Source organism: Platalea leucorodia (genome assembly GCF_965183815.1).
Source record: "Platalea leucorodia genome assembly, chromosome: Z".
Classification (NCBI taxonomy): Eukaryota; Metazoa; Chordata; class Aves; order Pelecaniformes; family Threskiornithidae; genus Platalea; species Platalea leucorodia.
The window spans coordinates 36,206,898-36,232,565 of NC_138858.1; the positions used below are offsets into that span (position 1 = coordinate 36,206,898).

The 25,668-nt window shown below is 41.7% G+C and overlaps 2 protein-coding genes across 6 annotated transcripts in view; one reads left to right on the top strand and one right to left on the bottom strand.

Annotated features, from left to right (window-relative positions):
- The window catches only part of PSIP1 (PC4 and SRSF1 interacting protein 1), a 42,615-nt gene extending 37,559 nt beyond the window's left edge, over nucleotides 1-5,056 (bottom strand). Inside the window, exons 1-3 of one of the 5 annotated variants that reach the window (XM_082337358.1) lie at nucleotides 5,037-5,056; nucleotides 2,875-3,055; nucleotides 1,683-1,759 (exon numbers count right to left, since the gene is read on the bottom strand). In XM_082337358.1, the coding sequence (XP_082193484.1) occupies nucleotides 1,683-1,759; nucleotides 2,875-2,946 (149 nt within the window). In that variant the 5' untranslated portion in view covers nucleotides 2,947-3,055; nucleotides 5,037-5,056. Of the gene's footprint in view, nucleotides 1-1,682; nucleotides 1,760-2,874; nucleotides 3,056-3,258; nucleotides 3,279-3,552; nucleotides 3,763-5,036 lie in introns of those variants that run through there. The other 4 variants (XM_082337359.1, XM_082337355.1, XM_082337356.1 and 1 more) reach the window with 4 other exon arrangements.
- A 4,678-nt stretch (nucleotides 5,057-9,734) lies between these two features.
- Nucleotides 9,735-25,668, top strand: part of CCDC171 (coiled-coil domain containing 171) — a 158,146-nt gene continuing 142,212 nt past the window's right edge. The window contains 5 exon segments of the mRNA XM_082336783.1: nucleotides 9,735-10,201; nucleotides 12,715-12,886; nucleotides 16,635-16,773; nucleotides 18,775-18,949; nucleotides 21,733-21,914. Coding sequence (XP_082192909.1) covers nucleotides 12,777-12,886; nucleotides 16,635-16,773; nucleotides 18,775-18,949; nucleotides 21,733-21,914 — 606 coding nt within the window. The 5' untranslated portion in view covers nucleotides 9,735-10,201; nucleotides 12,715-12,776.

The window sequence follows — 25,668 nt, forward strand, 5'->3', positions numbered from 1 at the left end:
TCACAATAAAGCTTTATTTTGTAAGAATATCAAGGAATGAGGAATAGACATTTCAAATTTACCCATGTAAACTACCAAAAAAGATAACTTCCAAACCCCAGCATGTCTTAGGAGCCTAAGCTAAATTTAAAATTGGCCATGATGCTTCTCAAAATTTGCAAACATATTCTTAAAGCTTTAGATAAGGAGTTCTTTCTGTCTCCCTTATAGTCAATCTGTGTGCCTGAACTTACTTACAACTGCACAAAACTCCAGTACAATCCAGAATGACAGATATTACCAGGGACAGGATCAAAGCAATACTGTGTTTTCAGCTGCCAAAAAAAAAAATTCAGCTAGGGAAAAAAAACAAAATTAAGAAAAAGGTAACCTGCTGCATTGTTTAAAATTATCATTTAAAGAAAGGGACAAGAGTCAAACCTCGCAACCTTGAATCAAATTCCAGGAACGCCTCTTTAACCCACAAAACTACATACACACAAAAAAAATCCCCCAACTACAAAAACTGAGCCACTGAAAGATTTACTGAAAAATGAGAACAGTTAAAGAAACGCATGGGTGTATGAGCCAAGCATATAGAAATCTTTTTCACAGGGAAATCACTTCTTAAAAATAGAGCCAAGTAACATCAGAGAGAGTAGAGGATGCTTGCTCTTTAATTCAAGAGGGGCAATGTATCTTGTCTTAGCATGGCTTACTAAAAGACAGATGTGAAGCACCAGATTAAAGAGATTTCAATAGATATTTAATAAGATGAAGAAAAAAACCAAGACCTGTCCAGAAAATGCAAGAAACAGAGCACTTGTATAAACAACACTTCTATCTCTGATCTGCTTACATACCATTTGCCATTTTATTAAGAAAAACAGCAGTGTCTAAAAAACACCATTATAGGTTGGGTTTTTTGTTTGTTTTGTTTTTTTGTCTTTTTTTTTTAAACAAACCAGACAACAAATGTAGCACTGAATTTGAAGTCTTAGAAATCTACACTAAGACAACCAGGCATGCTATAAAGTAACATGATAATTTTCAAAAAGACAGAACTGCATAAAACCCAGCATATTTACAATCAAATTTAGCAGTGGAAGAAATACAGTCCCTCAAAGCAAATGTTCTATGATTGCAAAATGCTAGCATTGCTGCAAGTACCCAAAGATAGCTATTTTGCAGGTTCACAGGTATAAAGCTAACTGCACTTCCTCATTTTCCTCTCCAGATCTTATAAAACCCCAACATCCACAGCCCCAAACCTCTCCAGAAAAAAAACCCAATAACCAATACATGATTAGTCGTCTGTTTCTCAAAATTGCCTATTTCATTGTTCTCAGCCTTGTTTCACTTTCTTTGAGAATGTATTGTCGAGAATTTTGAGGATATACAGGACTATAATTAAAGTCCATTACCGAAGAAAGAAAAACCTATCAGTCATACCAGTGTGGGTAGGATTTTTTTTTTTTCTTCTGAGGAGGAGGAAGGTGTACATGGTACAGTTATGGTCTACCATTGCCTGCAATAGCTTAACCAAATGTTAGAGAAGCACATCTTGTCAAAAGAGAGTAATTTAGGAAGAGCTGGTCTGCTACTGAATATTATAAAGTACACTACCTTCAGACAAGTCGTTAAGTTCTTGTCACAGCATTCTACAATGAAAGAAATGTGACCCTTAAATATAAAGGACTTACGTCTCATGGGTGCCAAAAAAGAAAATAGGCATTTTATTCGTAGGAGGCTTTACTGCTCCATCAGGAACTTCATCCACCTAAGGAAAAGACAGACTACAATTAAAGTTCAGTAACAGTTAAGAACAGTCTAGGGGGAACTAAGTAAAAGCATTAAGCATTAAAAAAAGCAAAAAAAAAAAAAAAGCTACAGAGAAGTAAAGCAGGTCTGAAGATCTCTTTTTAACTCTATGTTAAAAAATACAGCAGAATCAAAGACAGCATTAGCAACAATAGGAAGTGACAACACGTTTCATGTTACAGCAACACTTTTCACATGACCACTTTCTTTAAAAGGAGAGACATGGTGTGCTACAGGTAAAAAGCACAATTCCGTTCCATCCAAATACCACCCCTCTTTCAGCAAAAGCAATAGCAAGACTTCCTGCCCTTACGCTGAGCTAGTAACTTGCCCAAGCCCAAATGTCAAGTGCTACAAAAAGGAAAGGGCAATAAACTTTAAAAAAAACAAAACAATTCTTAAGCCAGCATCTTAGCTAAACATCTCATAATTGGTCTTTTATCTACATTCCCACAACGAGCAAATGACCTACAGCAGCCACAGAACCTGCCGTGCCTCTTCCAAGGGAGCAGAGAGAATGCGACAAAGGACTGGACAACTTATCACATACACTTCGCTTATCCTACAGGAAGCAGTGTAGGAATAGCTGACTTTAAACGTAAAGAGTAACCCTGCTATAACTCCCGTATTTTTCTTTTGTAGAAAAGAGCAGTTATTTGGGAACAGTATTACTGTACCGTGAGGTGCTTGCACAGCTCCCCCATCACACTACCATAGAGCACCTAAAAGCTAAGTTATGCAAATTAGGACAACTAACGACTACTGGAGAGGGCTATTTGTTACAGGAGAGGCGACGTACAGAGAAGCGTGGGGCAACAGCAAACGAGAGCGCGGGACCTGCAATGCGATGGAGAAGTCGCCTCCGACCCGGGCAGCGCGGCGCTGCCCTGCCCGCCCTCCCACGGGGGCGGCCGAAGGCGCAACACGGCCGAGCCGCGTCGCCCTCCGCAGGTGCTCGGAAACGCTCCGGGCAACCGGGGCTGGGACGGCGGGAGGGGGGGCGGGAGGGGCGGGTGCGGGGGCCAGGTACCGAGCAGGAGGCGTCGCGGCCCGCAGGGGAGGGGGGTGCCTTACCCTGGCCGGCCAATGGGGATAACCTTTCATCTTGGCAAAGATCAAGTCTCCGGGTTTGAAATCTCGGCTCATGTTTTCCCACCGACGTGACGCCCGCTGCCGCCAGGCGAACTGGGCCGAGGGGAGGGGTCCGCACCGCCAGCCCCCGCCGCCGAGGCGCTGCCAGCCGCCCGAGGTCCCGCTGCCGGGATAAACACACCGGGGCGGGGGAGCGGAGACAAGGGCAACAGGGGAGGGACGTCAACAACGCGCTCCGCAAGGCGGGCGGCCCACCGACCGGCAGCGGGGGCACGCCGCGCCCGCCCCTCGCCCCGCCGAAAGCCCCCCGGAGCCCAACGGTCGCGCCCGCAGCCCCCACCCGCGGCACCGACGCCACGCACGTACCCACGCGGGCCGGGCCGCACGCAGCCAGGAGCGCCCGCCCACTCCCGCACGGCTCGGCTCGGCTCTTCGCCCGCCGCGGCCGAGGCTCCCCCTTCCCCAGCCGACACGGCTCCCGCCACAGGGATGCGCCGCCCGCCCGCCCCCCCGCATATAAGGCGCGATGGCGCGGAAGCGGGGCGGGGGGCGCGGAAGCCAAACTCCGCCTGCCCGCCTGCCCTCCCTCCCTCCCTCGCCCGCCCGCCCGCCCGCCCGCCCGCCGCCTCAGCCGCGGCGGTCTGGCGCCTCGCTACCCACCACGCTGGCGCCCAGCCCGCAGCCCACCTCCGCCTGCAGCAGCAGCAGCAGCAGCCGCCGCCGCCGCCGCCGCGGGAGACACGGCCGCGCTCCCTCCTCCCGCCAGGCGGGGCGGTACCAACCGGCACGCCGCAACCGTGCGGCGGGGGGTGCCGGGGGGCGGTCAGCGCAGGCCCTGCCGCAAGCAGGCGCCGGGGCTCCTCCCGCCCCCGCGCCTGAGGGCGAGCGCGGCAGCCACGAGAAGCAGGCGCGCGCCCACCCCCGGCCGCGAGGGAGGGAGCGGGGCTCGCTCCGCTCCCCGCTCCCCCTTCGGCGCGGGAAGTGGCCCGTTCCGCCTGCCGCGGCGGGGGGAGGGGGCGGGGCCGGAGCGGTGCGGCCCCCCCCCGGTCGCAGCGGCGGCCGCCGCCGCGGCGGCGGGGGGCGGGGCGAGGCGGGGACGTCGCTCCGCCGCGTGCCGCCCCGCTCCCTCTCCCTCGCCCGCCCCCGGGCGCGCGGGTCCGAGCCGCGCTGCGCCCGGCGCTGCCGCCGCGGCCCGGTGCGGCCGGCCCGGGACGGGCCTGGCCCGCGGCCACGCGGCGCGTCCGTCGCAGCTGCCCGCCGAGAGTGGCTGTCCCCAGCGCCGGAGTCGGGGGCCTTGCGCGGGGGCGGGGGCCCTTCCCGCCCCGCCCGGCCCCGAGTGTCGCCCCGTTCACAGACTGCAGGCCGCGAATGATGACCGCCCTCGCTTGTAAAATGGCCGGGCGCGCTTGTCCGCGCCGGTCCCTTTGTGTTCCTCCCGCCCGGCCGGCACCGTTGCGGAGGCCTCCCTTTCCCGGGCTTCCAGAGCCGCTCGTGTTCCCGGCGCGCTCCTACTTGCTTTTCCCGACGCCTTCACCTCCCCCAGCATCAGCAAAACACGGTTCCAGTCCCTTTAAGTCTACAGACTTCTTACCCACAACTTCGTCGCCGTAACTCCTGTTGGTTTTTTGTTGTTTGTTTTTTAATTGGGACTACTGTTAATTCAGACTTTGTGTCACTCCCCTTGTCCTCTCCATGTCTGCTCTCTCCTGGCTTGTTTACCTGCCAGTATTAAGCTCGCTCTCCCAGCATCTCGGCCACGGCGCCCTCCTCTCCTGCCCCTGCCCGTCAGCTGGTCACGGCACCACTCCTGCCTCCCCACGCTTCCCCCCACAAATACCCTTCCTCAAACAGAAGACCTCAGATTTTCGCTCAACAGCTTCTTTCTCCCTGCCTGCCTGCCCTCTTGGGTCTCGTCCTTCTCCCTCTGCGTCAAAGACCAGCCAGCCTGTCAGCTCCATGGGGCTTTGCCCCTGTCTGACGGTCCCTCACGGCACCGCCTGCAAGTCGCTGCACCCTATGTTTGTGCTAACACGGGGGCCAAAAATAGCAAAAGGCTGTAAGAGTAGTGGCACAAAAAGCTACTTCCCACACGATTACATTGCCCCACAGAGGCAGGCCTAGCCGTGTTGTGCTTGAGCACTCACCCTTGGCATGCAGCCTGATGCACAAGTTCTACAGGCCCGTTTTCTGCCAGCTGCCCTCCATCCTACTTGCAGACAAAGATGAGTCCTTGTGGGAAGAGTCATCTTACTGCTTTCAGTTTTGATACTGAAACTCAAGTCAGGCCCAAAACACCAACTGCAGTTGCCACAGAGCAAGCTGTGCTTTGTTCTAGGCTCTCTTCTCCTCAAATGCAAAAAGGTCGTTTGTAAATGTTAACTGCAAAACTTTACTTCATCTCTGTGGAGCAGGAGCAAACTGCTGTTTTCCAGTGGCTTAAACATGTTAAATTTGGTTGATTTTCTTGGAGGCAGTGAAGCTCATATCCCTGACATAAATATCAAGTTTCTACAGGGTTAGACAAGAGCTCATCAGAAAATAGAAGATCGTCAACATATTAGACTGGGAAAAAAACTTTCTTCCTATGCAGAAATAGATGACCACTTGGGGCAAAAGTTGTTTAAAAAAAATAAGACTAAGGTAGACTGTACATCTAGAACTGTTTAGAGGAAGATAAAAGTTGGACAGTGGTAGAAATTGTATCTGCATTGGCAGATACGTAAGTCCTTATTGCACTGCATTGAATCATTGCTATTTCAGCAATACATAAAGATTCATATTTTTCCCTAAATGAGAAAGTGTTGAGTACTGCAAAAACTGTGTATATTAATATTTTGCTATCCGGGAATGGACAATCAGCAGGGATTTTCTTAGCTAAGTCACTACTCTGTAAATCATATAGTTAACATTTGTCTTCCATCTCAGATTAAATAAGTTCCTATTTTAGTTTCAAAGCAATGCTTTTGGAATCTCATGAGGACCTTCTAATTTCCTCAGCCTTTGGAAACAGTCTTTTGAATCTGACATTTCTCAGGAGTCAGCAGCTTTGCACCTTGTATTAAAATCAGCGAAGAGCAGCTGAAAATACTTCTTTTTTTTCCTAATTAAGAAAGAAACTCAAGATGACTTGGTTGAATACAAAAGTAGGGTGTTCTTCAAAAGAGACTAATGTGACTAGAGCATTTTTTAAAGGTAAAGAAAACAAAGTAAAATTTTATTTAAATGGTGAAAAATAAAATTGTTTGAACAAGTTATATTTTGTGTGAAGTCAGGCTCATTTGTACGTGTTAAGTAAACGTAAGGTTGAACTGTTCAAGTACAGACGTAACAGAAAGAAAAAAAAAATGTATATTTTCCAATCCAGGCACTGTACTTGAAGGAGAGTAACATGCCATACTGATGCTATTCAACTTTAAGGAGCATATCCGCATTTTTTAGCAAACGGTTTCATTTTGAATGACAGAATCTGTAGAGCTTCAGCCAGACCTGCCACCTGACGCCCGAGTAAGAGGTCAGTGCACTGATACACGTTAAGTTGTTACAAGCTGTAAATGAACTTCAGAGGTGAAAAACAGTTCTTCCCGTGAGGAGCTGTAGGTCTTGAGCTTGCCTGTTTGAAACAGCCGTTCCAGTTGATTTCCTGCAGGTGTGGGGTAGGTCGCACTGCAAAGCAGCAGGCTGGTATCCTGCCTGCAAGTGAAGCAGTTGCTTCTTGCTCTGCCAAGGCCAGACCCATACTGAAGCACCACATTGTCCGCTCCTTTTTCCGGAACATCAAGCGCTCTTTCGAAACACATCATGAACAGGTCTCTCTGAAGAATAAGAAATAAGTTAATGTTGAATTCCATGTGTGATACAACTCTGATTTGTTTCCACCTTTCTTAAAAAAACATACATCCTGAATATATGTAGCTTTTAGACCAAAATATTGCTTGAACTGTGAAGAAATGCCTAAGACAGCATATATGTGAGATGTATTTTTCAGTGTGGGAGGAAGGAAAGCTGTTTGTTTAGTGACATGCATGCAACTGCAGTATTGTGTCTAAAGTAATTTTTGTGAAACAAGGTAAAAAATGATACATGTGTTATTTTCGGCAGATAAACTCATCTTCTTGGTTCAGTATCTGGTAAGCTATTATGGTGCCAAAGCCCATCAGAACTTGCAGACACTTGCAGACACGGTGTTAAATCTCTATGATTCCTTCCATATTATCCCATAATTTGTATTTCTTCATTAGCCGAGGCCATTTTTCATCATGTTCAATTTTTGACTGCTTATCAGCCAACAGCAGAGAGGAAGCCCTGTTCACTGTAGTATTTTTGATCAGCAAAAAAATGCCATGCTCTTTTTAAAAGAACTGCAACGTAATGAAATCTTCCAATTTTGTGCACCTGGGCAAAGAACTTCCTTGATTAGGCACAAAACGTTTAAAATAACTGCATGGTGCAGAAGTAGCAAAACCACGGCTAAAAGCCAATCATACCAATCAGGCCACAAACTAGAAATGAAGTTTTGAGACTTATAGGGTGTAAAATATTGTGGAGTTTTTTGTCTCTTGCAGTTAAAACTTCAATCTGTACCTTGAAGGATATCAGTATCAGGCTATACTTCACGACGCATCTTAGAAAACCTTAGCCCAAAGTGGTATTTTTGCAGTTATAAGCAAGAGGAAACAACTTTGGAATAGAGACTGATAGGGCACCTTCAGTGGTATGGCAGTACTTGCAATCACAAAGTCAGTCATGCTGACCTGTAAGCCAAAGCAATTAGCTGTACTTTGAATTCAGTATGAGTGTTTTCCTGAGTGAGGACCAACTGTAGCTCTGTGGTTAATATAAGCTAATTTTAACTTCATAAATAACTATCTTTAGCGTAATTTTGCTCCTATTGGGGAATTCCAACTAGAAGAAAAGCCCCAACGATTTTTATGTGTTTCTATAAAAATATATACATAAGTATAAACTATGTTTTAATTTAAACTGCTAATATTATTTCTCTCTAGATTTTTTGACGTTATAAAATCAGAGACCTTTAGATTCAAAAGTCTGAAGTAAAGAAAGGTTAAGACTTTGTTCTGCTTGTTTCCAGTTGTTGCATCCAAATTCAACAGTCACACCAAAGCTGGAGAGGGGGTTACCACACCGAATACAGCCTAGAAAACCCGAGAACAGGTAATGCAGCACAGCTCCCCGTAGTGATGAGAAAACAGTACTTACATAAGCAGCAGTACAGTACACGCAGCCCATCAGACTGATGGGTGCTGCATACCCAGCACTGAAGGAACACGGTGTAAGCTCGCTGGAGTCTTATATATCCGATCTTTACATGTCCCCACCTACGCTATTACTTGGGCTCAACTTTGATTACAGTTAAATTATGTAATCCCCTCTGTAGACAAGGATAACTCAGTTTCCCACAGAAGATTTTTTTTTTTTTCTGTGTTTCCATATGCGCCCACTCTGTGCACTGTCCGTCAGTATATTATTGTCTCTCAGGTGACTTGATCATCCTCTGGACTGGACTGTGTGTTCTCAAATAACCTGGTCATTTTTGGACTGTATATTTTCTAAGATTAACTTGGTCATTCGTGGATTATATATTTTCCTAGATAACCTGGTGATCTGTGGACATCATGATACATTTTTCTTCTTCAGATGCAGACCAATGTTCTTTTAAGAGACTATCTTACTGATGCTTTTCCAAGTGTGGTTCATGATAGCTTTAATACAATTTTGCTCATGCAAGAGGAACCAGATTTCTTATGGCCTGTGGAAATTGAGGTCATGTATCAACAGTAGAGAGTATGTATAAATAGTACCTTTCAAATTACTTGTTACTAACGTCATAATGTGTATCTACTTACGACGTCAATGGTAGTTATTGAACATGTTAACTTGAGATTGTTTTAACTCCCTTCAGCCTGTGACAGACTTTCCAGAAGAATACCTTGTCCATTTTTCTAGGATGCTGTAGAGTGGATTTTATTCAGCCTCTTGTGCTGTTGTTTGACATCATACATCTTACACGCGGGGCCTGAGATCTCGGCTGAGGAGATGCTCCGCAAGAACACTTCCATTCGTGCAGTGAGGCAAACAGAAGGGGAGCGGTAACCGCGTTACCCATCTCCCCCATTACCCCCCCCGCTGTGGCTTTGTCCCACCGCCTTTCAACATCAGTACCCGTTTCTCCTTCGAGATCATCTGGGTGAAGCACGCGCCGCCCTGGGTTTGAGGACATTCAAGCCTCAGTCCGGCGTTCACCTTAGTTGGTCATTTTCACTTCCCATGCATATATTCCCTATTACTGATTTTAGGGATTCAGTATCCCTAACGCACGGCCGGCACTGCCCAGTGCCCGGAGGCCAGCAGCCGCGGGACGGGGGCAGGGCCACGCTCCCAGCGCCGGAGCGGCCTGGCTGCCCGCAGCCGGCGGTGGCCGAGGAGACTCGCAAGCACTCGGGTGGCCCCCAAGCAACTCCTAAGCGGGACGAGGCACAAGTCCTCAGGGGGAAGCCGCGATGGCGGCAGAAACCGCGGGGCCGCCAGGGCGCGAAGCCGAAGCGGGAGCCCGAGGCGGCGCGCGGCCGCTGCGGGGCCGCCGCGCCCGCCTCCGCGCATGCGCGGTGCCCCCCCCCTTGCCGGGGCTCCCCGCGCGCTCAGCCGCGCGCCGCTTTCCAGGCGTGGGCGGAGCCGCCGCCCCGCCGCCGCAGCCGGAAGTCGCCGTTGGGAAGGCCCGGCGCGCGGCGGGGCGGGGCGTGGCGTGGCGGCGTCGTTCCCTCCGGGCCCTAACGGCCGCGCGGAGCGGGGGCGCGGGGCCGGCGGCGGCAGCAGCTCGGCTCGGCGGGGCGGGCGCCTGGCGCAGGGCTCGGTGGCGGCCTGCCGCGGCGGCGTCAGTCCCTCCGGCCGCCCGGAGGGCCGTCGGGCCGTTCTGCACGGCACCAGCGGGCTGGCGGCGCTCGGTGGACGGAGCGCCCGGCCGCGGCGGCGGAGCTCCGTGCTCGTTTCTCGCTGGCGGCGGTTTTCGGGTGGCTGCCGGCAGCCGAGCCGGGGCGTTGCGGGAGCCCTGTCCTGAGCTGCCGCCCAGCCTGACGCTGCCGCCGCCGCTCTCCCTTCTGCCGCCTGCGCGCCGCGCTTGGCTCCGGCCTGCCAGACACACCGTCTGAGCCACGGGTGCCGCGGGCGCTTAAACCAGTGACATCCTTGGTGTGAGCCTAGGGAAGTGATGGTGTTGCTTTGATTTTTAGCTTGCAAAAAATTCTGGTCCGCGTTAATGAAAACCTAGTGATTCTTTCAGCTGAAACAACTGCTGGTGAGTTTTCATAGCTTCCAGTGCAGATATGTTAGTTACGCCTGGCTGTGTATGTTTTAAAGTAGTACATCTTAAGGTCATGGTTAGTTTTGTTTTGCGTAGTCTCGATGATAGAACGGTTTGGGCTGGAAGGGACCTTCAAAGATCATGGAGTTCTACCCTCCTGCCATGGGCCGGGACATTTTCACTAGACCAGGTTGCTCAAAGCCCCGTCCAGCCTGGCCTGGAACGCTTCCAGGGAGGGGGCACGCAGACCTTCTCTGGGCAACCTGTTCCAGTGTCTCATCACCCTCACAGTAAAGAATTTCTTTCTTATATCCAGTCTAAATCAGTGGCCTTGCTAAAGTTAGTTAAGCATATTCAGAAGTTCATGAGGAGAATATGACACCAGTTTTGTAGGTAATCCCCATCAAACGTATTGACTCCTCCAACGAGCACTTCTTATACAGTTTTGTTTAGTTGTGGGGCTCTTACGAGCCATTCCATGCCACTTGAATACTTTTCTCCGTAAGTGAAATAGCATGCTTTTGGAGTGTATACATTTATGTGCTAACAAACTAGCTATTGATACATATTTTAACAGAGGAAGGTTGCATATTCAAAATCATTAGCATTCCCAGAAAACATTCTTTAGATTTTTTTTTTTTCTTTCCTTCTATGTAACTTCAGAGTAATTTCGGGTAGTTTTGCAACTGGAGGATGATGTGGATGTGACAGAGTACATTTTGATTATGTTTTGAGACTAAGATTTTTTTTTTTTCACTGCGGCTACTCATTGTTGGGTACAGTTAATGAATTCTATTCTTGAGGTGACAGAACAGACTTGTGAGAAAGTCTTTTAGTTATACCTATTTTTTTCTGCTGTTCATTGTGAGATTTTGGTGCGGGTTGCAATAAAGCTTAGAAGGGCGGTATGAAAAACTAGTTTCTCAGTGTTCAGAGCTACATTGTAATGTGAAAATTTGGCACAGTTGAGAGAGGCATAGTTTCCCATACCCTAGTATCACAATTTCTTTTTATCCAAGGAGTTGATCTTTGTTGAGCACAATGCTACAAATACTCTGTCAGGATTGTTCTTCTGTCATATAAAATGGGAGTTTTTAGTTTGCAAGTTACTAATTATTTAATGGGCCTTAATGTGTGCCTAGCAATTCTATCACAGGCTTGTCTATACTTTCAGGTCTTCAACTGTTTTCTCAGTTGAGATGGAAAGAAAGCTGTGTTGCTTTCTCTAGGAGTGTGGGTGACAGTTGTATGGTAGTTTCACGTTTTGAGGCTTATGAACACAGGTACCAAAGTGAATTCTGATGGGTAGATCTTAAAAATCACAAATGATACATCTAGATATTTTTTATTAAGAAACTGAAGCAACCTGTTAGCCTTTGTTGTACTTTTCTTCCCATATTACTCCACTTGATATTGAAGATACTTTGCAATAACTGCATATTTTAATATAAAGCAATATGATAACCCTGGGCACCAGTTGTTATGCTTTTCTGTATAAAAAAAAAAAAGGTTTTAGAAATAATACATTTATTCTTGCTGCATGTTCTGTTAAAATTATAGTTTGAAGCAGAAGTACATTTTTTTCTTCTTCGTATTTCTAGTGCAGATTATTGGCTACTGGAATGAACAAAACCAGTTTATAGTTAATATATTACACCAAGTACTTCTGTGTTCACTCTGACAGAAATGGCAAACACGTGGCTGCAAGCCAGAGATGGTAAAGATGGAGTCCAGGCTAGTTCCTTGTTTTGGAATTTAGTATGGATGTTCATCTGCTGTGGAGTTCAAAAGCAAAGTTCATGGCTCATTAATCTTGACTGTTGAATACAGCTTATTCTTCATGTTACCTTGCTTTAATTAATGGAAAGAACCCATAAATGAGTTTGCTATTCAACTGGAAGTAAATCTTGCAGTTTTTTTGAGGTGTATGTTATGTTATCTGTATTTCTTTCTTTTTATCAGTAAGACTAAATTAGTGAGTTTCTTCTAAAGGTGAGCTGAATTATAGTTCTATTTAATATTCCTCCTGTATACCCCTAAATATTGCTGATGTATCTAATACAATAAAAATACATTGAAATAGAAAATTCCAGGTTTATGAAACAGTTAGAAGACTTACTATGTTAAAGGGTGCTATTAGACAGCAAACCTTGGATATTGACTTATTTAAAAAATTATTTTGAAGAAAAATGGAGTTTGTGATCCGCTTAGAGGAATAGGGAATGTAGGGGAACAATCTATGCAAACATAACACCTTTTGTTCATACCTTTCTTAAAACCCTGGCAGTGGATACTCTACAGAATATATTCTTTTTTTGTCTACAGTATTCAGGCTTAGAGGACTAGCAGGACAATTCTCTTTTTTGACTACAACTGATGTGAAATTACAGTTGGTGGTAGTTGTTCACATGACGTAGTAGTAACACTGTTCAGTAACTGTTCATGAGTGTTAACAAATTATTCTTTTATTATGTTGCCAAATAAACTGAAGCATGTCTCTGTTACAGGTTTTAATGGTTTCGTGATACGGAAAAGAGTAACCTTTGATGCTTGCCAACTAAAAGTATACATGTTCGAAGATGACGTTTGTTCTCCAGCATTTATAGACTTAAAAAGCTGCATATTGGACGTCATGAGTTTGTCCTCTCCAGTCAGCTGCGCTGTCACGGAAGCTAAATGGTGAGCTCCACATCTGTATTTTTACATCTAGTAATATGGTTCATGTTTTTGTCGTTTATTTTCTAGATCCCTGAAATTATGTAATTCAGACTGAAGAAGAATCAGATATGGTGTGGTACATGCAAGCTGTGCCATGTCAATATAGTCGTGAGATGAAAAGATTTTCTTGAAGGGGTGCATACTGGCCATCTGATGTGCAAGAATTCTCACACGACCGTAGGAGATGTGACTTAGAGATAGAAGGAGTTCCTGTCTGCAGTTAGGAACGCTGACCTGGTGTTACAGAATGGTTTTCTGCATTATCTGAGGTGGTAGATGTCGGCTTTAAGCCTTGCACATAGCTGTTATTTTTTATAACCTGATATGTGTTTCATCTTTGGCACAAATAAAGTAAGCTTTAATTCAGTCTGTTTATCTTAGCTGTGAGAGGTATTTGTCACTAAAGCCTGATTATACAAAACTGCCAATTATATATAGGAACAGCAAAATTCCCTGAGTATGGACTTTGGTTAGGAAATCAGACTGCAGACTACTCCTTCAGCTGGGGAAGTTTAGCTAGATTCCACTGCTAGGTAATAAATGAAAGAAAATTTCTCTCTATTACAAAATTCTCTACATACTCTGCTAGATGTGGAAGAAAAGCTAGTGAAAAACTGTTTTTCTGCAGCGTTCTATGTTCACTGTAACTAGCTGACTTGTGAAGTGAATGGGAATTTAAAGTTTTTAAGTTACAGAAAGTCATTCTGCAATGTAGAACTCAAAAGCTATGTCACCTTCTTATATGCTTTCTTGAAGAATCTTAAAGTACTACTAAAAATGGTGTCTTAGATAAAAGGTGTAGTTGGTAAAATAGGTATTTTAGCTCAAACCAATAATCGATGAGCTATTAATATATGAAAATGGAAGTACAAGCATTCTTTGAATTCCTGTAAGACTGCAAATCATACATGCTGTGAAACTTTCCAGGGATTTTGTGTGGTTCGTTGTCTTTGATTTAAGCTTCCAAGAGCTTTGTGCTTGTAGCACTTCTACTTGTAATATGAATATGGAAGCAAGAATCTCCTACAATAGGTAGTATGAAGCTTTCATAAAGCTGGTGGCTCTGTGATGATTAAAGAAAATATCACAGAAATAAGAATTCTTAAGGCTAACCTCTATTTTATTTGAAAATGTTTTAAATAGACAAATAAAATAATGAGAGGGTTTACATAGTAATATTCCCTTGGGGGTGTTGTTTTGTTTGTTTGTTTTTAAAAAAGTAGCTGATTCAATTTGATTCTAAACTAAGAACAAAATTAGTGTTTTCTGCTTTATATTTTTAATTTTTCGGTAGTGGCATTGTGAGCTTAGAAGCTGTGCAGAAAATACTATTTTAAAAAGGCTTTTAATGCTTTTTTCCCCAGTAGTTACTGTTGTGCTGTTGTGTCTTAATGTTCTTTTTCATTTCTGTAATGTCCCTAATTTGGTATTACTTGTGATGTTTTCTAACTTGTTTGTGTTTTGGTCCCCTCTGCCCACACTCCCCCTCCCCTGCCCCAGTCCAGTTAAGCAGAACAGTTAATCACAGTTAAATTTTCCACTGAGTAAGTTTTATTGTGTAGATATCTCCATTGTGATCTTTTTTTTTTTTTCCTGGATAATTAATAGAGGAGTTGGAAGGAACAGTTTTCTTTAAAGCTGGTTGCCATACAAACCAATGTCATGTACTTAAAGATTTAAAGGTGTTTTTTAATTGACTTAACAAAAAGTACTCATTCCTTTGCTTGCATTCAGTGTGCTCTCCATCTAAGAAGTATTAAATATCACCAGGTTTAAAGAAGCAAAACAACCTCCCTGCTGCCTGCAAACTAACAAAATGGTTACCCTTTCCATAACCCTTGTTTCTTTGCCCTAGTCCTCCCCAGTTTTCAGTTTGAGTTCTGTTTTTCTCCTTAACCCATGCTTTGCTGCCTTTGATGCTATCTGGCCTTTAGCTATCTTTAGTTGAGATCAATACTTCTTGCATCATCTCTGAATAAGATTACTTGCCTTTCTTTCATCTTTGTTTTCCCCAGCCACAGAAAAATAAAGGTCTCCCAAACCTATTATATGATGTCTACAAACAAGCTTTTATACAGTTTACAGGTGCTCTGGCTGTTCAGATCCTTCTTATTTCCTGCTTGACTTACCACCATGTCTTCTTACTGCAGTAGCTAAGAGTCGCATAAAATAATGATACGTGATTTTACTTACCTTGTTGCTGGTCTTTTGCCCTTTGAGTCCTGTTGGTTCCTTTGGGTATGACTCCCATAGTAAACACTGAAACCTAATAATATGCTTGTGGTTTTCTTGCAGTACATGGCACCCTGTGGAACAATTACTGATGACACACAATTATTCTGATCTCATAGATGAAGTCCATCTTGTTTTTAAATGGAAATAGACTTAGTATTTATTAAATTATAAAATATTTATAGGCTGCAGCTAAAAAACTGAAATTTCATCCTTTGTTATTATTAATGTCTTCAAAGGCAACACAATCTAAATTACTGTTCCCCTTGTTCGTGACATTTGTGTCTTTTTTGCTAGTCAACTTATGTGAGAAAACATGTATCATCAGGTAGAGCTCTCGGTTGTGGAAAATGTTGATGGTGCCTGTGCACAAACAGGGGTAAAGTGGTCATTTTTTATTTAGAAAAGACAAAAAATTAAATCCTGGTAGACTCATTTCTTTAATTAATACTTAAGACTTCATGTAGACAAAGGTAAGCTATTTTAGTATTTTCGGTTCTGTATGAAATGATGCCGACTTTGTGGTTAATTTAATCATGTTTCTCTTTACAGTGTATTTCATATTTAGTGATCCTGACAACTTGTGCTTTTGTGTGGAGCAACTAATTATTGCAGCCAGTCTTACATATAAAATAATGTGAGAACTGACATATATAAAAGAGTATGAAAACTGATTTTTAACTCCTGACGTAATTTAAAAGTTATCCTGTTTGAAGTTACAATAATTGCACATAAGACTATCAAGATAGTTTATTTTAATTGAATATGTATTTTTATACTTATTTTTCACTCTACATATAAAAGTGTGTTTTGGTGATTTTAATATTGCTTGTGGTGCTCAAGGGCTGATCCTGTTAACTGCCAAGTAGATTTTCTTTTAACTGAAATAGTAGTGGACATGAAGATACTGGGTATTTTAGAGGACTAGACCTTTAATTTGTACGTGTTTGTGATCAGTTGTGTGTGTATGGTTTAAATGTATCTATCTTTGAAGAAAAAAATGTGGAAAAGTGATTTCTGTTCCACATATGTGCATTTGTTTCATGACAGAGGTGGTTTTGAGATGGTAATTCATGTTAAAAAATGCCTCTTTAGTGCAGGAGACAGACAAAAACTTGCTAGTCATTTTAATGTAAGTGGTTGGAATGATGTTTTTTAAACATCCTGAAAGTTTATTGAATGAATAATAAAAGTAATGAAAAAAAAATAAAAAGCATGTTATGCTTAAATCAACTTGGGGAAATCCAAAGTGCGTATCTGTTTTAAGTTCCTGCTGCTACATCTCTCATATCTTGTACAATAAGCAATTGTATATAACCCTTTTTTCAGAGAGCAATAGTACGACAACAACTGTGTGGCATAAGTTTAATTAAGTGAATGTTTAGAACTTTGGGCTCACAATCTGATCATTGAAATAAGGGAGCATTAAAATGTAAAAGGAATACTCATGTTTTTTGAAAACATTCATATTTTGCAGCTTACATAATGCCAAGAGTGAGTCACAGTTACTACAAAATACCAATGAATCAGAATTCGACACGGCTGAAGACCTGAGAAGGAAACTCTGTCAAGCTAAGAAAGAAAAATTAGAATTAACCATTAAACACAATCAAGAAGTAAGGACTTTTTTGTTTGCTTTATTTTACTCTTGGAATAAATGTAATCTTATTTCATTAAAATAATTCTGTCATGTGGTGTATCAAAAGCACACTCAGCTGAAAAATAACAAGGAAGGTGAAGCTGTGCAGACCTCTCGTACCTGTTCATAGGAACTCTTAGCACCTCTGCTGGCATTGTTAGTAGTTGAAGTTGCACCAAGCAGAGTGCAAATTTTCTGCAGGGAAAGGAGTCACTGCCATTACCAGTAGTTCGTTAGATAAAATTGCCTGGTGACACAAATAAATAAAAGCCACAGCTCGAATCTAGCCTTATAAAAAGATCTTATTTAGTTCTTATTTATATTTTTTTGCAAGGTATTAGAGTATCATTTTAATTCTGCAGAAATCATTTGCAACTCATAAACCTAGTACAGTATTTTTCTCTGTGTGTACACCAAATCCAGCTAGGATATCCTTTAGCAGTCTTGCAATGTCTCAGCTTGTACAAATTTGCAGTTTTCAATAAGTATAACAGTGAATAATGTAGATGTGTGGTGATGTGTTCATCAATAACTTCATACTTGTTAAGGAGAACTTCGTTCGTAGGAAAATAATTTACCCGTGTTACAAAGGTTTTCCCCGATGCTGTTGTAGCAAACTAGTATTGAAATGAAGTAGTAGTAGTAAGAAAATACTTAATTAATCTTTTCAGCTTGAATATCAGCTTTTGCACTAGTATACATAAGGAAAAGTGGGCACTGAGTACAGCAGTAGTTGTAATTGGCTTCGGATTTGTTGCTGATGTCCTGGTTTAAACTGTGCTGGTGCAGAAGTATTATTACTACTATGGGTAACAATTCTGCGCTTAGCAGTTTCCTAGGGGCACTCAATGTGGGTGCTTGTTCATCTGTTTTGGGTAAATCCAGCCAAGAAAACCAAGTTTGCTGTTCCATATTGATTTATTATTGGGGTGTGTACCCAAATTAAGTGATTCCTGCTCCTCCTACAAGGACTTGCTCTTGTGCTGCAGTTAATTCATTATTTTCCCTTTGCCTCATCAACTGTGGGTTGTTCTATAAAATAGATTACTAGAATTATCTCGATTAAAAAAACCCAAACAAACCACCTCTTATATTGAGAATTTGAAAGCTGGGTGTGCCCAAGGATCTTCTGCACCATTTTGCTGTTGTGGTTTGCACCACAAAGTCAGGCTGCATTTTAAGTAGTTAAACTACTGGAAACTGTTTTTTTTCCCCTATCCATTCACTGTATAGTTAGAGGTAAAGGAAGTGCTCAAGTTACGTACACACAATATTATTGAAGTGAAGGAGCTACTTAGTAGATGTTCTGAAGAAATATATGTTTTACTTTCCACCTTCTTGTGTTAAAATACCTTGAACTTGATTTTCTGGACCCAGTTTTTGGCAGCAATGACTAGACTATGTTTCTTAATCTGGATAATATCACTTTTTGAAGCATTTTCCATTCTTAGTTTGTTGTCTGTTAAATTTAATAGTGTTCTGTTTGACTGCTGAACACTACTGGACTGAATTTTATGCTCATATGTATACTTCTGAGTTATTAGGTGTCTGATAGTCTAGCATCCCAACATGACTGTTTTTCTAAGTGTTGAATTTAAAGAAAGTTACCAGAAAATTGCCTATGGAATATAATGTTTCTGTTGCTGCAGTTTTTCCTTTGAGGTGCAGGAAGATGACAGTGTTATGACTTTTATTTTCTTAAGGTAGTGTATTTTTGGAAGAATGGAGGGCTATGTTTCAGGTACATGAAATTCATCTAGGAATAGGAACAGTTTGCATAAAAACCAGTAAAAGTACTTAAAATCTGCATAAATGTGCATTTGCAAGACTATTTCAAATTCAAGTGGAATAAGAAGGCAGCTGTAAATACAATTCAAAATATCTTTTAAAAATATTCTGTAGGTGTTTTTCTGTAACATGTTGCATTTTCTCAAAGGAGCATTGTTACCAGTTTTCTGAAACAAATCTTATTTTCTAGCTGTGCAGCTATGAAAGCCAGATAGTAAAATTACGGTCGGAAATTGAGAAAGGAGAGGCTGTTCGACAAAGTCTGGAGTATGAATTGGCAATTGCTAGAAAAGAGGCTCGTCTGAAAACGTATGCTGCAGAAGAGGAGTTAAGTGATGCAAAAAACAAACTTGTGGAACTGCAAGGTAAGTTTCAAAAAAGCAAACATGGAACAAAGACTAAGTCAGTTTCAAGTCAGGAAGACAAATGAGAAGCAGTGACTTAATTAAATTTTCTGGTTATTGCTGTTTTTCTTGGATCTCTTTTATCTTTCCCATCTCTCTTCCATCTGCTTTTTTAAACTCATAAGAGTTTACAGAACTTGCTGTCTCATGTGTGAATTAAAACTAACCTGCTAAACCTATCAACCCTTTCTCCTCTTGCCCCTTACCTCCTGGTGTTCCCTCTTTCACTGCTGTCCTTGTACAGAATTGTAATCACGGTGGCTGTCTCCACATCCTAGTTATCACTATGTCCAACACTTCTTCCTTTTCCATTTCAGGGGAAAAAAAAGAATAAAAGTCGATTCCTATTCATTTGTTTGCACTATTTCCAACAACTTTTTTCCAGAAGTTCTCATCAGACTGCTTCTTTTCTTTCTCCTTTTCAAATGTTTCAAGCTTTTCATTGCTCACGTCTGGTTTCTTTTCTTCTCGTCATCCTTGTTTCTCTTTTTATGGGAAATGGAATGTCTGTGTTGTGACAGTAGTATGTGGAAGGGAAAGTTTTTACCTAGACATTTTTTTCCTATTAGTTTTGTATGCAGAAACTCAGATTTCCTTGTTCATTCTCAACAGAGATATTTCTCATTCTTACAAGTAAGTGAGGTGCATTTTCACTTACCTAGGTAAGTATAATACCTTTTTAATCTAGTACAGGAGATACATTTGTAAGTTTGCTGAACCTTTGGTGTTCCTTGAGGAGTTTAGAGCACTCCTCATGGAGATTTTATCCTCCCTAAGAGTGGAAGGAGACTTGGAAACTTGCAAGTGCTTCAAGTGCCAGGTGTTAAGATAATAAGAAAGCTGGACTTTTCACTCCTTTGGAGAACACAAAACCAAAAAATCTTATGAATTGCAAACTGGATGAAGGCATTTTTTTCCCTTTAGAAATTCCCCTACAATTGCAAACTGAAGACTCGAACCACTAGTTTCTCATTTAGAGGAAAGCTGTGTTTCTTTCTGTGCATGTTCATTTTACTGCTAGTTTGCTTGCCAGTTTAGAAGTGAGTAGTGTGTGTGTATTTTAAAATACTTGAAATCTTATTTTGTGATTCAGTTTATGATTTAGAAAACTCATTGGCTGCTGTATCAGGCACAGCTGGCAGGTGGTGGGTGCATGTCTGCTGGGCAACCTGTGTGGGAGGAAGGAGGTCTGGGTTTGCCTGGAGCTCGTCCCGGAAGAAGAGGAGGAGAAAAAAAGAAACAGCAGGAGAGATAGGAGCAGAGCAGCAGCCTGAGCAGGGGGCCAAAGTAGTGACCACCCATGCAGGCACCGTGAGGCAGGACTCAAAAGGGACTATTGCTGATGGAGGAACCACAGCACATTGGCCCCAGCCTGCTGTGCTGCCTGTTACCTCCCTGAAAGGACTGGGCTAACGTGTGGTGAGGGGACTGGAAAACAGAAAGGGGGTAGGAAAGGTTTTGCAGAGGCAAGGGATGTTTTCCTAAATTTGTGTGTGTGTGTGTGTGTGTGTGTGTGTTAGTTTCTTTCAATACCAGAATCAGTAATTACAAGTCTATTAATTGACAGTAAATTACATTGGTTGAAATCCCTCAGACCGTTTTTTTTATTTCTGTGACAGGTGCCAAAGAATTCAAATCACAATGGTGTTGCTTCTCAATTCTTTTGCATTTTATAACTCACCACTTGTTTTCCCTGGTCACTTGGAGCCTTCCTCACCTCATTTGGTGCTTTGATGTGACCCCAACTCAGCTCCTTGGACAGAAGGCCTCATTTGTGGCCTGTCCTCCTCAGTATTTCCTCCAAATTGTTTTTCTGCTGTTCTCAGTGAGGCTTGACTTTCTGCCCTCTGATAGTCCTTTCCCATCATTATGTCCACTGATTCTCTATGTCATCTTAACATGCCTCTTCTGTTCATTTTATCCTTCTCAAACTAGGAGTAATTTCAGAAAACTGGGATGAATTTGAAATAAAAATCTGTTAGAAAGTGGTGATCACTTAAATGCCAATGTAGCTAGTTGTATTCAGCAAAATGAAAAGCTGATACAAAGTACTTTCATCTGAAAGCCAGTTTGTAAAATAAAGCAAAGTTCCTAGTAAAACTGCTTAAATAAATAGGCATAGGTAGTGAAGGTTTCTGTGCCATTTAAGCTTTCGCAGAAGAGTATGTACAACATTCCCCTATCTCAGGGCATTTGCTGAGCTGAAGATTTAAGTCTCTTGAGCACCAGTAAATTTCCTTGGAAAAGCTAAGCCTTTGCTCGCTAGCCCAACCTACTTTAGGTTTTCCTATAGTCCCTTTCATGGGGTAGGTGCCTGTCCTTACTGTCACGTAAACTGAGCTCAAAATTAATTGATACAGACTAATATCTATATCAAATAGACATTTGGAAATAAGCTGGTCAAATGTTGTAGAAATCTGAAATTAAGTCCTCCATGCTATAGAGACCTCATTTGAAAGAGTTATCTCAAGTTTTTATTCTTTTTCAAGAGGAGAAGCGTTTTGGTTTATAAAAATCTCTAAAGCGTTCCTATGTCATTGTGTGAAAGATGCTATAGGAATGCAAAATTTGATTGTTTCTTTGTAGTGAAGGTGGTGCTCTCCAGTGCTGGAAGTGTTAACGTTCCAGTGTTCCACAGGATATCACAATACACAGAAGAACTGACGATCATTATACATTTTCTTTCTGAACATGCTTCGCAGTGCTACTTGTCGTCTTTCTTTCTCTTTTTCTGTGAACAATAGTATCGAATGAAAAGCTTCAGCAGAAGGTGGCAGAGACTGAGAAAACCTTTCATATTGCTCAGCAGAAGTGGAAAGAACAACAGCAAAGACTTGCAAGTGAGAAGGATGATATCCGCAGAACTTGCAAAAATGAATATGAATTGCTTCTTAAGGAAAGAACCAAACTAGAAAGCGTTTTGCAGGTATGATGTATTAATAGTTGGAAAGTTGCATGAGATGATGGCTGGAACTTCTTTGCTGCATAGTGTGTGGTGGGTTGGGTTTTTTCTGGTTTAGGGGAAAAAAAAAATCCACTAAGTAGCTAAATACTGCAGAATATTTCTGAAGAATATAGCTTTATAAAGTTACACTTACTGTGTCACACTCTTTCTTGCTTTGATGTAATGTGTTGTGGCTGATTTTCATGGTAAATACCTAAACCAAGTTACCAGTGCATAGTGGTAGCGAGGCCCATTTGCACTCTTGTGCAAAGCTGAGATGCCCAACACTGAGCTTCTGACTCCATTTCCCTCTTATCTCCCCGAGTCTGACATCTAATAGCCTGTGAACATGAAAATAATTTGTGTAATATAGAGACTACACACTGTCAGGGAACTCAAACAGTGATGATGGGATTTCCAGCTGTGCATTGTATGTTATTCACTTCATGGCACGTATAAAAAATGGCCGTTGTTAGAAATTCTGCTGTTTTGTTAGAAAAAAATCATTTAGTACTAAAAGATGGCCTTATAATCTGTTTTGGACTGTGGGTTTTTATTCTTCAGATAATTCATTTCACTGTATTTCATGAAAAAAGTAATTTTCAGAGTTGAATTGCACTGATATGCATAAGTCCCTTAGATGTTAAGTGTGTAAAAAAAAAAAAAAAAAAGAACATTTTTACACTTTCTTATACAGTCAAGCTATTCAAAACTCAATTATGTTTCAAAGAAATCTAATAGTATTATGGTGTGGAAGTGCTGAGTTAACATACCCAACTTCTACGGGTCTGCAGGGACACAAACAACTACACAAGTATGATTTAATAATTTGAATCTTCTTAATGGGCAACTGAATTAACTTATATCTTAGCAATGTAATAAGAGCATCTGAGGGAAATCGAGAATGTATTCAGCTATAGTTATCCTTTATGCTTTTAAAGAAGTGTAGTGCAGAGGCTCTGTTAAGGCTGATGGCCATTTACTCATATGCGTGATGTATGCAGAGAACGGACTGCTACTAAGAGATTCACTTTCTTTTATTCAGCGAGACTTTTCTTTTTTTATATTCCTATTTTCTTCTTTTATAACTCACTTTAAGATGTGTCAGACTTGTCTCAGTTGGTCTGGACATTGGTCAAGCAGTAGAAAACTAGGTCAGCTCCAAACCTGGGACAGTGCCAAACAGTCTTCCCAAATGACACAAAACAATCCTTACCTGGCAGCTTGATAGCCAAGTTCTGACAGCAAACCTGCATGTTGTAGTACGTTGTGGTGCTGTTGGTCAGATTCTGTGTGGCACCTGTAGGAGCAGCTCTTAAAAAAACAGCAGAGACAATGCATTAATTACATGTGTTCTAAAAGTACTGTGTACTGACTCTTCAGCTGTTTGTTTGAAGGCAAGATCTGGGAAGAAAGGTGCAACAATGAGACCTGAAGTAGAAATCCTCTCCCCTCTCCCCAGTAATTTTGTGGATATGTTGAACAGTGCTTTAAAGGAACAGTTAGGAAAATCATAAAAGAATAGTTACACACACACAAAAAAACGAAAAAGCCAAGGAAAGAGAAGGTTTCAGAGGAAAACATACGAGTTGATTGACAGGTGACACCCTAAGGTCCTTCTCAAACCAACAGAAACATGATTCAGTTTTCATTCAAAGTTGAATGCTTAAAAAAGTAGGGTTAGGTATAGGCTATGAAGAAACCTATTTTTTAGATACAGTTTTCTTTAAGTTGCCAGGTAAAGCAGGCTAAGAGGGGAGTTTTGGCTCTAAGTTCTGGCTCACAGTCGGCTGAGTTAGGTTGAGGAGGCTTTGGAATGGACTTGTCTTTTATTCTATACAGTATTTTGTAGAAGCCACATTCAGTGAGTTTAATACTGTATAAAAGGAGCAATGTTGGAGAGGTACACTCTCTCAAGTGATGTTTGGCCACAGATCAAAAGGAGCAGTGGATTGCTTGGACATTGTGTTCTCTGTCAGTGGATGTCTATTTAGAAGTGAAGATGATCTGCAGAGGCAGGTGTTTGGTGAACGTATTAAAGCTAGAAAATTGTTCACTCCTAAGGTAAATGTGATTCGCTACTAGGTGTCAACCCCTAACCTGCTTTCAATAGTAAAAAGGTTCTATTTTCCCACTTTGCTTTTGTAGCTGTTCCCCTGCCTGTTGCCCTCGTTATAGGTTTTATGTGTAGTTATAAAATTCCAGCAGATTAAAAATACATAAATAAATGTTTAATACGGACTTGTCCAGCAAATAAAAAAAAAATACATAAATAAATGTTAAATATAGACTTGACAGCCTTAGTTGTTGCTTGAAAGCTTAATTGATTCAAACTTGGCAGATAAATGTCAGAAGGATCTGGTTTTATAAATTATGACTTCAAATGTGTTCCAGTCTTTTGCATTGTGTATTTAAATAGTCCTGGTTTAAATACTTTTATAGTTGTTCTGAGCTATGAAATGAAAGCTAGATCAAGTGGATTTAATTTTGGTCTTAATATGTATGTAGAAATCAGATTCTAAGCAGGTATGAAAATCCTGGTTGGAAAAGCCACACTTCATGAACTGTAATTCTGAATTGGCTATGAAAATGCTGAGGTAGGCATGGAAATGAAGTCAGCTTAACCTATTGAAATGTGTCTCTGAAATATGGAGGCAAAGTAATCCTTTCTGCTTTCTAACAAGTTTGTGATGTGCGCTGTTGGGTGTGCTTAGCATGCTATCTGCTTCATAGTAAAAGGTGTTGGAGTTCAATAGGAAGTGCAATAGCATCACCTTGTGGTTAGTCAGAATACAATATTCCTTCACAGAAGCACTCGGTTTTTCCTTAGACTGCTTGTGAAATGGTGTTGTTTATACACACTTTTTAAAAAATGTCAGCCATGTTTTTCATAAGCAGATACATATATAGTAAGTGTGTATATGACATGCAGGTATATATGAGTGTATATATATATTTTTTTTTTTTTTTTACATGGTGAAGTATGTTTCTCTTTAAACCTTCTAAGTGCAGGCAACTGCTGGGATAGTCTTGCACAATTTCACACTAGGTCTGAAAAGTTTAGAGACTTGTTTAAGATTCTGAAATCCTACAACTCATGTTGACTTGTGTAACAAGCTTGATGTATTCATGTCAATTTTAGTCTGATTAATATTAACTACATTTCCAGTAAAAAATGTTTTTAAGTCTTGACGTAGTATTTTGCAGCAAACTATATATCACTTGTTTCACTTTTGTTAATATCTGGAAAATATACCTGAAGAGGTAAATATCTCTGTATCTTTCCAGCATGGAGAGAGTGGGAGTAGTTGTGTATTTCTATAAAAATGGTTAAAATTTTTTTTTAGCATGCTGATGGGAAGAAACCTGTGCATTGGCTTGATATTACAGGCAACGTTAGGGGATTAGTTTAAGTTTAGTCCATATCTAGGTATACTACTTTTGCAATATTTTGATTTACTGAGTTTTCCATTGTTTTCTTCACATGTATTTCACATGCATGCTCCTTGTTATCTTTTCAGAGGATGCAAAAAAATTGTGCCATAGTGCCTGCACATGAAAGAAGAGAGAAAATAAACTTAATTTTTTCAGTTACTAATTGGTAACACTTAGCACTGTAGAAGAGTCATGATTCCCTTATTGTCATGTTTGAGTGGCCAAAACTTTTTACCTTCAATATGGAGGAATGTCTAAAAATCGTTCTCCAAACTTTAGAAAAGACTCATATTTCTTTGAT